General features: G+C 40.8%; 1 protein-coding gene across 1 annotated transcript; it reads right to left on the reverse strand.

The window, feature by feature from the left end:
• Positions 1 to 901: 901 nt before the first annotated feature.
• cth (cystathionase (cystathionine gamma-lyase)) lies at positions 902 to 11,850 on the reverse strand. The gene is made up of 12 exons (XM_075485507.1): positions 11,589 to 11,850; positions 10,333 to 10,414; positions 10,053 to 10,148; positions 9,782 to 9,891; positions 9,425 to 9,559; positions 9,229 to 9,286; positions 7,915 to 7,992; positions 7,356 to 7,508; positions 4,745 to 4,866; positions 4,184 to 4,236; positions 3,770 to 3,908; positions 902 to 1,656 (listed from the first exon to the last, which is right to left on the reverse strand). The coding sequence occupies exons 1-12, from the start codon at positions 11,772 to 11,774 to the stop codon at positions 1,639 to 1,641; spliced, it is 1,230 nt and encodes a 409-aa protein (XP_075341622.1). The 5' UTR covers positions 11,775 to 11,850; the 3' UTR covers positions 902 to 1,638.
• Between the last annotated feature and the right edge of the window lie 903 nt (positions 11,851 to 12,753).

Here is a 12,753-nt window from a genome sequence, read left to right on the forward strand (position 1 = left end):
GACCTCCTGACCCAGTATGAACTTTCCAGACCCCTCAGGTCATCTGGATCCGGTCTATAATCAGTTCCCTGAGTCAGAACCAGACATGGAGAAGCTGCATTCAGCTTCTATGCTCCACATGTCTGGAACAAACTCCCAGAAAGCCTCAGATCAGCTGAAACACTCAGTGTTTAAGTCCAGGTTGAAGACACACCTATTTTCAGCTGCATTTGAATAAAGCTCCAAATTGAAGCTTGAGTTTCAAAACTTAATCACATTTTAACTACTGATTTTTATCTATTGTTCTTATGTCTTTCTTTTTTGTTTAAAATTGAAATCATGCTTTTTATTTCTACTGTTTTGATGTCTCTGTAAAGCACTTTGAATCACCCTGTAGTTGAATTGTGCTATACATATAAATTTGCCTTGCCTTGCCTTGACTGAATCTATTACACACTCACAAGTAACATAAAATTAAAGTCCAACAGAACCTAAATATATAAGATGAAAACTAATCTTCTTAAGCGAGAACTTAAAGCTTCAGTTTGAAATGTTATTGATGGTTTGGTCATCAAGATGCAAGCGAACTCATTTGATTAATCAGCTACACCCACACTGTGTCCCACTCCCACCATGTTGCCTTAATTGCTTCGGCTCATCTCCGATGCTGACCTCACAAGTACACTGTACATGAGGATGGCTGAGATAGAGAGACAAGGAGGCTTGTGTTGCAAACAGAATTTAATGGATTTGCCAGTAACAACATTGATAAGCAGATAAAAACCTAATGAGAATCCTGACCTGGGAGAAAATACAGTTTCCCTCATCAGCCAAAAATCCTGGCTTCCAAGAACACACGTGTAGCTCTTCGAGCATTTCTCAGAAATTCGTCTATGACGACCAGCATTTGTTGCTATATATGTCCAAAAAAAAAAAATAATAATAATAAATCCCTTTACAGTAATCACTGAGAAACTACTCTGAACACAGCATGTGCACACCAAGTCTTCCCACATGTTTTTGCTTAATTAGTCTCAGATATCTTCTTTGGAAAAGCACGCTTGAGGAAGCATAAAGTTTCAGACAAACTAAATAGATTTTTTGTTTTGTTTTTCTTGTGCGTATGAAGATTTTTAGAGACTGTGAGCCACTGCGGTGCTGACACTTCTCTGACTTTTGATCAGCAGGTCGCAGCATGAGCTCAGCATGTATTTTGCATAACAAACAAAGCCAGTTTTACAGTTGGGCATTTTTAGTACAAATGGAAAATCTACAGTGTTAAGAGCAAGGACAATGATAAAATATTGTGTTTTTGCCACACTTTTTTTCCCTTTCAGGACACTGAATGGGACTTTCCCTAATAAAGCCTAAAGAAGAAAAAGAAGAAAAAAAAAAAAAGAAAATTAAAACGCCTACAAACACATAAACCATCATAAGATAAATAAGTTTGTATGTGATGCTGTTGTTAAGGCATTAAAAAGATTCTAATGTAAAAATTTGTATCAATTATACACAGACAGCATCAATTGTATTTTTGCCAAAAAAAAACTTTTCCCTGAAATGTGCTCATCAGTGAACCGAGATGCCCCATTTTGATCTTCAGCGGTGCAAGACTTTAGGTACTTCTTCACAATGAGTTTGGCCGCAAGGACGCCCTTTTCACTTCTTCTTTGGATGCTATTAAAGACAACAGGAAAAGAACAAAAAGAACCAGTGAGATCAATATTAGTTGTATCCAGGAAGCCACATTTATCTGGAAAAAAAAAAAGCATAATCTACAGATTCAGTAAAATGCAGATTAGTGGAGGGAAAACCTTTCAATAAGATACAGCACACCCAGCATTTAGTAACTTTCTTACAAATTCAACAACACTTTGGAGAGTTCCAGATGATTAATAGCCATGTTCTTGCTCAAAACCAACTCTTGAATGAGGACACTTGACCTGCTGTCCTAGGATTCGCCAATCAGAGGAGCCTTTTCCTGGAACCACAGACAGTCCTTAGAGATATTTGTCTCCATTTAATTTCCATTTGCTACAGATGGGCAGCAGAAGGCGTACGGTGACATTATGTGAATGCTGAGGAGAGGAGGCGCAGGCTGCTGTGCAGGACACAGCTGAATGAGGTGGCGTGAGGGTTTTAGGTCATTTGAATTCGTCCTGATAAGAGTGTCGTCTGGTAGGGAATGAGTGGCGAATCATCTAAAACCTGCAAACTGAAGCTCAGCCAATACGGTTTTAATGTGACAGAATCTCAAACAACTTGATTTCAAATGAGCAGTGCGATTCTAGTGATTTCATTAGAATCACTTTATTCCCTCTAAATGCATCCGTCAGTTCTTAAACTACGCAGGGGATTCCATTCAAACCTTTCCAACAGGACAGAATACCCACTATTTACAGTAATGTGTTTGATGGGACCTCATGCCTGAGCAAGACAAAGGCAGGTGCAATAAAAGCTTTAGATGTCTACACCATCCATTTGAGAATGAGATATATGCTATATGATGATATATGCAGATGTCAAGAGAAGCTCTGCCAGAGGTGAGAGTAATGGCGTGCTGCACTGCACAGAGGTGAGGAAAGCTCGAGCCGAGCAATGAACTTGAAAGAGGAATCAGCTGTACCTCTGAAGAGCCCTCCGTTTGTCTCACAAGCAGGAATACTTTACATTTTTCCAACAGTGAAAACAGAGTGAAAAGGCATGCAGCTAATAAATCAACCGCATGTATTCTTATGTGAGGACTCACACGTTTGTTCAAACTTTCACTGAGAAAGACAAAGGATTACTTGAAGAGATTTCATATAAACAGGGATTGTGCTGATTAAGTGCAAATGGAAGAATATTGCCAGAGCCCAGCAACGCACTGACTGCAGCAAAGATACAGGGTATGATGGATCTGCTCATGCAGCAGAAAGTGGGGGTTTATGAACACCTAACTCAATCCTGGTCTGCAACCCTTCCCGGGCAGGCTCTCTGTAAATGTTCTCAAGATATACCTTCCACTTCCCCAGACCATATTCATCTTCATTTGGACACGTCTTCCTCGTCACCAGAAAGGTCAAATACATTGTGAGCTGTATGCTTAGAAACACGGCTTAAAAATAAACAAACTGCTGCTAAATGAAAATGATTCATTGGATATCACATGTTGACATCAAGTTAACTAAAGGTTGTGAAGTCACAGGACTTTAGGATCGCACATAACCTCTACAATTGTAAAGCGGACAAAGCCACGGGTCCGTTTATCATCTGAATAATCAAGTGAGGCACATGTGCCGATCCCCTTTGCAGTTTTAAAGCCCCGGCACCGAATGGTGTAAAGTGAGCTGTGACATAGCAAAGACTGTGGCACATCGAGTGTGATCGAGGTCTTTCTGCAGTTTCTCATTTACAATCAGGTGAAGAGGGATGTGCAGCCACACGAGGGAAGAGTCATTGGTGTCGGTTTACTTACTGACATTTTCCCCTCCTACCCTCAATATTCAAATTCTAATCATTCCTGCTGTCTACCATCAAATAAAGTCACTGAAACATGAAGTAATGTCCAAGTTGATCAGTCTCAGCTTGCTGAAAACTTTTCAGGAAAGTTGATAATCATTAATTGTAAGTGTTTTGCATCACATTTACTTTAGCTGTTCTGTACATCATTCTCTCTAGATCACAAATATAGTGACGAGGAGATAAGCCAAACTGTCTCTGTCCTTTTTTAGGAGAACTCATAATGTCACCGTTTGTTTAGACTATAAACTAAAGACTTCCTGATGCACTGCTCATGTTGGATACTTACAGCAGCATTCAGCGCCTGGTCCAGGTCCTCGATGACGTCTGCCTCATCCTCCAGTCCAACAGAGAGGCGAATCAGTGTGTCGCTGATACCCAGAACATTCCTCTCCTTTTCTGGCACTGATGCATGGGTCATAATCGCCCTAAATCATGAAAGAGGAGAGACATACTTACATATGAGATGCATACAGAACAAACATTCTGAGGTTTAGGGAAGTAAAGTGTCAATATTGAAGTAAATTTGCAAGAGTTTAAGAGGGATTTCCTCTTGATCTCTGCTGCCCCCTTGTGGTGCTACATGGTCAACAACAGCTTAGGCCATAATGACAGCTTTTAGTAACTAATGTTGCACTCAAAAAAACTATCAGTGCTAAAAAATTTTTTTAAAAATCAATAATGTTAAACACGGAATACTTACGGATGTTCTGCTAAACTTTCATAGCCACCAAGACTCTCTGCTACTGCAAACATCTTAAACAGGAAGACAACAGAGGACATGAAGCAAAACACAAGTTATATGTAATACTTAAGCTGTTGAAATGCTATTTTCTTGTATTTGTTGTTTGTATCATTTTTATACATGATAGTAAGCATATTAAGGTGTGTCCAATGTGGGTTTCATGTGACAACATGTGAATCAAATCTGAATAGTCTAAATCAAATAAGAAAACGCTTAAAAAGGTCATTTATCAAAATCATCAGGAAATCATATGATCATAAATATGCACATTTCAGCATTCCTGTGACAATAATTTTATTTTTTAGGCACTTTTACTGTGGGATATACTGTCTCAATTCTGCACCTAAGGTCTATATAAATACGTTTTAAAACTTCCAGCACAAAACGCTAAAGCTCCCTTTTTACTGCAGTACTGAGGTGTTTGGTTTTCCTTCGCGTGACCGACAGTCTTGATTTCTGATCCGGTTACCTCGTACAATCCTTTAAAAGCTATATGTAAATAGTTATCTGTCAAATTACTTTAAGGTTGCTGAGGAAAGTGGTGGCATGCTCGAGTTTGCCCTTTATGTAGAAGGTGATCATCCCAGGACAGCCGGTGCATTGTCTCTTCACCACCTCGTACTGTGGGTGAGAGGGCAGGCCTACGTGGGGAGGAAAAAACATGAAAAACCTGTCAGCTAAATCCTTGATACTTTAGCGCAGGCAAGAAAAGGCATGTCTTTTCTGTACATGTAAACCATGTACAGTATATGAGCAGAGTGTGTCCAAGTAGGAAAATGATCAAATTTCATTGATGTGTGAGAGGTTGAGAGAAAAAAACAAACTTGTAAACCTTTTATTTCAGTAGCTGGTGCAAGCTCAGCAATAAGGGCATTTTAAGACCCATCAACAACAATATGAACAGCCTTCAGTTGCTTACAGGTTAAGCTGTGTTGTGACCTTATGGACTTTTCAAGCCTTGTTTTTGCAGTTATCTTTGCTGGTCGACCCATCCTGGGCAGAATAAAAATGGTCTTAAAGTTCTTCCATTTGTCGGATGGCAGATTGATGGAGTTTGAACTCCACCAATCCCTTTTGAAGCGTCATAACGCTGTGAAGACCGAAGACCAGACTTTGATAGGTCCGTGTTCTTCAAATAAAACCAGGTACACACACCTGATCGTCATCCCGTTATTCAAAAATCACAAATCAAAATTCAAGTTCAAATTCACTGCCAACACTAGATGTACATGTACTTTTTCCTCTAACAGATTCATAATATTAGACATACAGACATCCATCTACTGCTTATCTGGGGCTGGGTGGCGAAAGCATCAGCCTCAGAGATCGCTAGGACCCTCCTTTCTCCAGCTACCTTCTCTTCCAGGTGGGACAGAAAGTCGTTCCTAAGCCAGGCAAGAGAAAAAAAACTCTCCAATGACTCGAGGGTCTGCCCTGAAACCTCCTACAAGTAGGAAATGTCAAAAACAACCCCTCTGGGAAGTGTACAGAGGACATCTTTACCAGATGCCCAAACTACCTCATTTGGCAACCCAAAGGGTGGGCCTTGACACCCTTCACCCCTTTCACTTTTTGGCTCAACTCTGTCTTTACTACAATAGACCAGAGCAACACTCGCATCACTGCAGATGCTACCACAATCTGTCTGTTCATCTCCAGCTCTGTTCCAGCCCCATTTGTGTACAAGACCCAGAGATTATCAAATTTCTCCACTTAAAGGCAGTGACTCACTCCCAACCCAGAGTCGGCAAACCTTTCTGACTGTGGACCACAGCCTCACATAAACAACCACGTATAATACTGTTATCCCACTTGTTTATCTGCACTCTCTTTATCTACTTTTAGTACTTGTACTGAAGTGACTTGGGTCATATTTATTAAAGGGGAACTGCGGTATTTTCAACATTAAGCCTCTTTTCTGAGTCGTCTGCAATGTTTTAGAACCCCCCCTCACCGTTGTTTTGATGTTTACTGCTGTCTCCGGTATTTGTCTAATTTTGATTCTTCTCAACCTGCTTCAGAACGGCAAGTCATGCGCATGTCCACAAAGGTCCGTAAAAGCACAATAAACGTCCGTTTTCAAAATCATCAACTCACTGGAGTGGTTACTGGTGTGCACAGGTAATCCATATCAAATTTCGTTGCGAAAAGTTGCTTCTGTCGTGTTTTATTTGGCAGCTCGTTCATGCTCGCACTATTTTCTTAGCGGTGGCGGAGTAATATCAACGAACATCCAGAACAAAATGTCAAATAAAACACGACAGAAGCAACTTTTCGCAACGAAATTTGATATGGATTACCAGTGCACACCAGTAACCACTCCGGTGAGTTGATGATTTTGAAAACGGACGTTTATGGTGCTTTTATGGACCTTTTTGGACATGCACATGACTTGCCGTTCTGAAGCAGGTTGAGATGAATCAAAATTAGGCAAATACCGGAGACAGCAGTAAACATCACAAAAGCGGTGAGGGGGGTTCTAAAACATTGCAGACGACTCAGAAAAGAGGCTTAATGTTGAAAATACCGCAGTTCTCCTTTAACGAATTTGGGGGAAAACGAACATGAGTTTGTAAAGTTTAAAGCACCAATGTAGACTGCAACGAATGTACCTGCAGATATCACTGAAAAGAACGACAACAATAAAGATGAATGATTTAACAGACATAAAAGGACGAGTTAGCCGTTATCTGAAAACCAGAAGTTGTGAAAAATTTGCATATCTTCAGTGGTGTAGCAAGATGAAAGAAGAGAAAGGTCACAGCCTTTTTACTGGCATGAACATCAGAGTAAATTGGAGAGGAAGACTGCTGATTAAACCATTCTGAATGGTTAAAGGTTAACAAGCCACACATGAGAAGATAAAAGGTTTGTTCATGAGCCCTGGCTTGTTTGGACCTGCACTGATGCACTGAGATAACGGCTGTGCCGAGACAAATCAAATTAAAACGTGATAATCTATTGTAATAAACTAATTTTAATGACCTGTATTGGCAATGTGCAAAGGAACAATTATGTCTTCATCCAACTACGGCAGTCGACCATGGAGCATATCACGTGAAAAAAAAAAAAAAAAAAAAAAAAAAAAGAACATGTCTTAACAATATTTGTGGTTTGACCCGAGGGTCACCTGGGAAGATGACGCGTTCCACTCTGGGATCAGCCTCTAGAAACTTGGCAGCAGCCATGGCGTTCTTAAAGTGCCGCTCCATGCGCAGGTGCAGCGTCTTCAGTCCACGGTTACACAGGAAGCAGTCGAAAGGAGATGGTACACCACCCAGCGCTGAACCGGGGCAAGATCACATGCAAATAAACAAAACACAAAGAGGTTACAGACAAAGCCTCCAAAAATCCAGATCAGGCAAACAACAGAACAATCAACCTGAGAAGGTTTAAATTGGTTCAGAACTTTAGCCTCAAGCGCATGTGTTGGTTGTTTTCTGAATGAATGTAGGTCAGCTTCAAATGGCCAGTTTACCAAAGACAGAAAGGCACGTTGAAGAAAGAGGAAGCGACCACTTCAAGTGTCGAACTCCTTTAATCAAGCTGATCAATTTGCACTGATTTAATTCAAAGTGAAACCAGCAAATGTTCTAAGAGGAAACAGAACCAAAGCACTTCAGTTCTCCTGTACACTACATCCAACAACCAGGTGAGCCAACGTGTGGCACAGCGTGGCGTGTACTCACCATTCTGCAGAAACTTCAGTCGCTCATACAGGTCGTCCCTGTTCACTGAGATCAGGCCCATCACCACATCACTGTGACCTGCCAAATAAACGACAGGAACAAAGTTTTATTATGTGGAATAATTAAAGCAGCAAGCAGCCTTGAGCGGGTTTGTGGTTTGTTTTGTAACAGTTCTATTTAGCTGTGCATATGACACCTGGAAGTACTTTATCTGCACTCTTCACTTTTAAATTAATTAATTAATGATTATTTTTTATGGGTTTTTTTTTTTTTAATGATTTTATTGCCTTCTTGTGATTTTATGTAGCTGTAAAGCACTTTGAATTGCCTTGTGTACAAATTGTGCTCTACAAATAAAATTGCCTTGCCTTGCCTGGCTCATTATTTTTGGCCCAAGCCCTTGAAATGTACGGGTTGGACTGGTTCTAATTCAAATGAGTGAATCCTCTTTCAAATCAGGTTAGACATCCATTGTAGATGATCTCACAGACTTTTGAGTTTAATCATCTTCTTATTGCCCTGGGTTGTTACAAATAAATTAAAATGTTGTATACTTTTAAGTTGACCCTCTTCCCACTATTGTTTCAGCTTTGGCCATCATCTACAGAAGAGTTTTTTTAACCCGTTTTCACATCATTTACATCTCGGGATAACATTATAAAAGCAGCTCATCCACTCCAATTTAAAATGGATTCTGTGAATACTTTTTTGCGGTTACCTGTACTCTGAGAATCTCTAGTTTAAGGTGTATTTAGCACCATCCATCTTTCCCTCGACTCGGACCAGTTTCCCAGTCCCTGCTGCTGAAAAACATCCCCACAGCACGATGCTGCCACCACCATGTTGCACTGTGGGGGGGTGGTGTTCATGGGGTGATGGGATGTGTTGGGTTTGCGCCAGACATGGCGTTTTCCTTGGTGGCCGAAAAGAAACTCACAACGTACCTTCTTATTTTGAACTCTAAGGGTAAAAAATGATGAGCTGGAGCTCGATACGTAATAGATGGGATTCATCTCCACCAATTACAAGAGTTTAATACTGCTTTAATAGAACCGTTAATAATCGTAAATGTAATCCTTTAACACAGGGGTCATTTTCTGCAGGAACTACTTTTAATTTTAGCACTTGAAGTGCAACACAAGTAACACAGTCATTGCCTGGCTTTCAAGCTGCAACGTGGTATTTTTCCAATGCTGTATGAGGACTAGTAATTAAGAGTATCTTCTGACGTGTTATTCCACTTTAAAGTTCACCATTCGGACTCATTTGATGGAAATGCAATATGAGTGAAATAGGAAAATGTATATGGCCTACCATTCATGTATTTGGTGGCTGAATACATGCAGATATCAGCTCCCAAAGCCAAGGGGCGCTAAGGGTGTACAAGACAAACACGGGAGTTAATCATTCCACGAGTCACTTCCACATGAACTGGAATTTGATTGCAGGAAATGATCAAACTACTGCTTCAAAATCAAAAGGGCATGAAATGCACGTCTGTCAGCTTCACCTGGAAATAGGCCGACATGAAGGTGTTGTCCACGACCACCACTATGTCTTTATGGTGCTCGTGCACCAACTCAGAGCAGGCCTTGATGTCAACAACCTTCATCGTGGGGTTGGTTGGCGTTTCGATCCACACCAGCTAAGTGAGAAAAAAAGACAAGTCGTTTCACTAAAGCAACATGAACATGAATTTTCCGTTATTACACAAAGTGCTGACTCACAGTACCTGTTGTGAGTCAGCACAAAAGGAAAATACACACCCAATCAAGGACAAAAGCCCAGGATTGGGTGTACATGACGCAGAAAAACAACACAGCACTTAGGTCCCACCCCCCCCCAATAGAAGCTTTCCTTAACTTACTTTAGTGTTTGGCTTCAGAGCAGCCTTGAGCAGGTCTGGTCTAGTGCAGTCAGCAAAAGATATGTCCAAGCCAAAATTAATTGCGATTTTCTGGAAGTAGCGGTTTGTGCCTTAAAAAAAAAAGAGAGAGCGAAAACTCAGCTAACACTGTTTTCCCCTGCGGGCAATGTGCTCTCGCAACACAAGAAAAAAAAAATTCTGTGTCATAGCAGATAGTTTATGATGTACAAAAACATCCCAAAGCAGCCGGAGTTACATACGGGTGTCTCACCTCCATACACATCATCCATGCAGACTATCCCATCACCTGCTTTGAGCAGGTGAGTGACAGTCAACGTGGCAGCCAGTCCTGAGGCAACGGCAAGGGCTGCAGGTTAAAAAAAACAAACAAAAAAACCCCCACAAAAGTTACTCATGTCATTATGAATTTAAAGCAGGAATTCTACACTCCGTTTGAGGCATCAGCCATGCCGATGAGCTCGTCCATGCTTACATGTTACTGAATCTGTTCCATCTCCATTCAATATGTCCCGACTAACAGTCTTACTTACAGTACTTTGCTCCATCCAGCGCTGCCACAGCCTTCTCAAGACAGTTTCTGGTCGGGTTTCCACTCCGGCTGTACTCAAAACCCTGAATGAGGATGGCATTTTCTTAGTGCATTTAAGCGGTAAGGTTGCCCAAAAAACAAGTGTGAAATTTAGCTACTTTATCATGACTTTTTCACAACAACGTCAGTAGCTATCAATTGACAATTGTTTTATCTTTGCTGGAGGCCACTTTCTTGAAGACAAAATAGAAACTCATGCTTATTTCCCTAAATCTGAGGGCAGCTCAGTCTGAATGTAATCAGGGGTTCTGCACAGAGTACTCCTGCTCAAGAAAACAAGCTGGTAAGAGATGTGAACGGAGTACGACTTTTTTTTATTTCTATAAAACTGGGAAACATCAGCAGTAGTACCCTTCACCTCAACTGATCTCTGTTCTCAACAACTGATTGTATGTATCAGGGTAGTGACTAACCAAACCAACACTATAATCATTGACAGTTCCTTGTAAAAACAATGTACTATCTCAACTGCAAGGAGAAGAAGATAGTGTGGGGAAAAAACTTTGGCATTTTCAGCACAGGCTGGCTCCCAGCATAAACTCAGGGTCATTCCCACAGTGAGGGAGAATGCAAAAATAAAGACAAGGCCGTCAGACTTTAGTTTGGTTCACTTCTGAGTTAGTAAGCCACATCTGTGCATACATAACCAAACCTTCTTGTGCTTTTCTATAATCCAGTGCTCTGTATAGTTATTTCAAACATTATTTATGGAATTTCATTGGACACCTTGTATGACTAGTGTGTATAAGAGCTCATTTACAGTCAGACAGGGGTGGGTGTAAAACAAAACTCTCGCTCCACGCTTGTGTATCAGGGCCATGGTAATACTATAAATCAAATATTAGAGTAGAGACTTGGTAGCTGTCCACAATGAAATATTCGAACCCTATTTCTACATCAGTCCATCTATCTTTACTAGCCTTTATTGTTTCAGAGGGGATTTTTAAAATAATGTTTTAAAATTATATAAATATTGCATGAAAAAAAGAAAACTAAGACATCCGGATCTGGGTTCATGATCTACTTTACATCCGGATAAGACTAAGAAATAGACTACATTCAACACATGAATTTATTCTGTATAATCCAAATAACTTTAGTTTCACGCACATGCAGATTACCGGCTCATCACCCCCTCCTCGCCCCCGCGACCACCCCCCCTCGCCTTAAATAACCGAGTCATGTCAGACTACTTACGGCGTGGTTTCCTGGTGAATGCTGCTTGAAGGTAGTGGATAGGGAAATCGGTGGCACTACAGCCATAGATGTCCATTGTTCCGGCTCCTGGCCGACATGTATGGCCTCTGTGGCGAAAGATTTAAAAGCCGTGCGAAAGCCGGCGAACACATCGTTCTGCTCATCTTGTTTGCTGGTATGAGCCATCGCTGTGAGTTCATTCAATTACCCAGATCACAGTGTACCCTGAACCAGTGTACATTACCACTAAACGCAAGGGGAAATACCATTTACAGGGGCCGTTCATAAGTGCTTCTGAGCCAATCAGCGCACATCAATATGGAGAGGAGCGCGCTGATTGGCTAAAGTGTAGAGGGCGTCTGGTACATGTTACGAAAGCACGTTTTGCGTTATCTTATGTGCCGGTTATGATGCAACGTTGCTTGTTGTTTGAGTTAGGGTTCCCGTGTCCGTTTCTTTTCACATTATATTAAAGACTACTTCCCTAAGTTGAGATGAATACATCTCTAGTCAAAATTCTGCCGACATTGCTTTAATTCAAATTTAATACAGCTCTTTATTGCGATAATGTCCAACCAAGATGGCGAGACAACGTCACAATTTAAGCTTATTTTTCATCAAGTAGTACAAATCAAACTTAAGTTATTCTTGAAGTATCACCATCGTGGTGCTGTAACTGTGCAAGTTGTGGACGTGTTTTTGTTCCTTTGGGCACATACTCCAAGGAAGTCTGGGTGTGTTTCCTCTCCTCGACCACAGGGGGAGGAAGTGCTCTGCTGTGGTGTCATTATAGCCCATCAATGATAACATAATTGAGATATGCTTTATTTGGTATGGAACTTAGCGGGTCTGAAGCCTCAGTCGTTTTCAAAAGCTGGTTTGTTCATACAAACTATGCTCACAAAATATGGCAACAGCATTATAATTAGATCATAAATTCATTAACAATTCCAAGAGACAGCTGCTCAACAGTTGGGGGACGGAATAATGGAATATAACTCTTTCCTAAGGAATACAACATAGTTTGAGGCTGTGTGTGTCACTTTCCTTTTAAAATCAAATTGTAAATCAGACACATCAACGTCTCCCCTTGTGTTTTTATCACTTTTCATCACACCAAACAAAACTGTTGTTAAAAGAAAATGTCCTTATCAAAAAAAAAAAA

The sequence above is a fragment of the Odontesthes bonariensis genome, chromosome 15, assembly GCF_027942865.1.
Source record: "Odontesthes bonariensis isolate fOdoBon6 chromosome 15, fOdoBon6.hap1, whole genome shotgun sequence".
Classification (NCBI taxonomy): Eukaryota; Metazoa; Chordata; class Actinopteri; order Atheriniformes; family Atherinopsidae; genus Odontesthes; species Odontesthes bonariensis.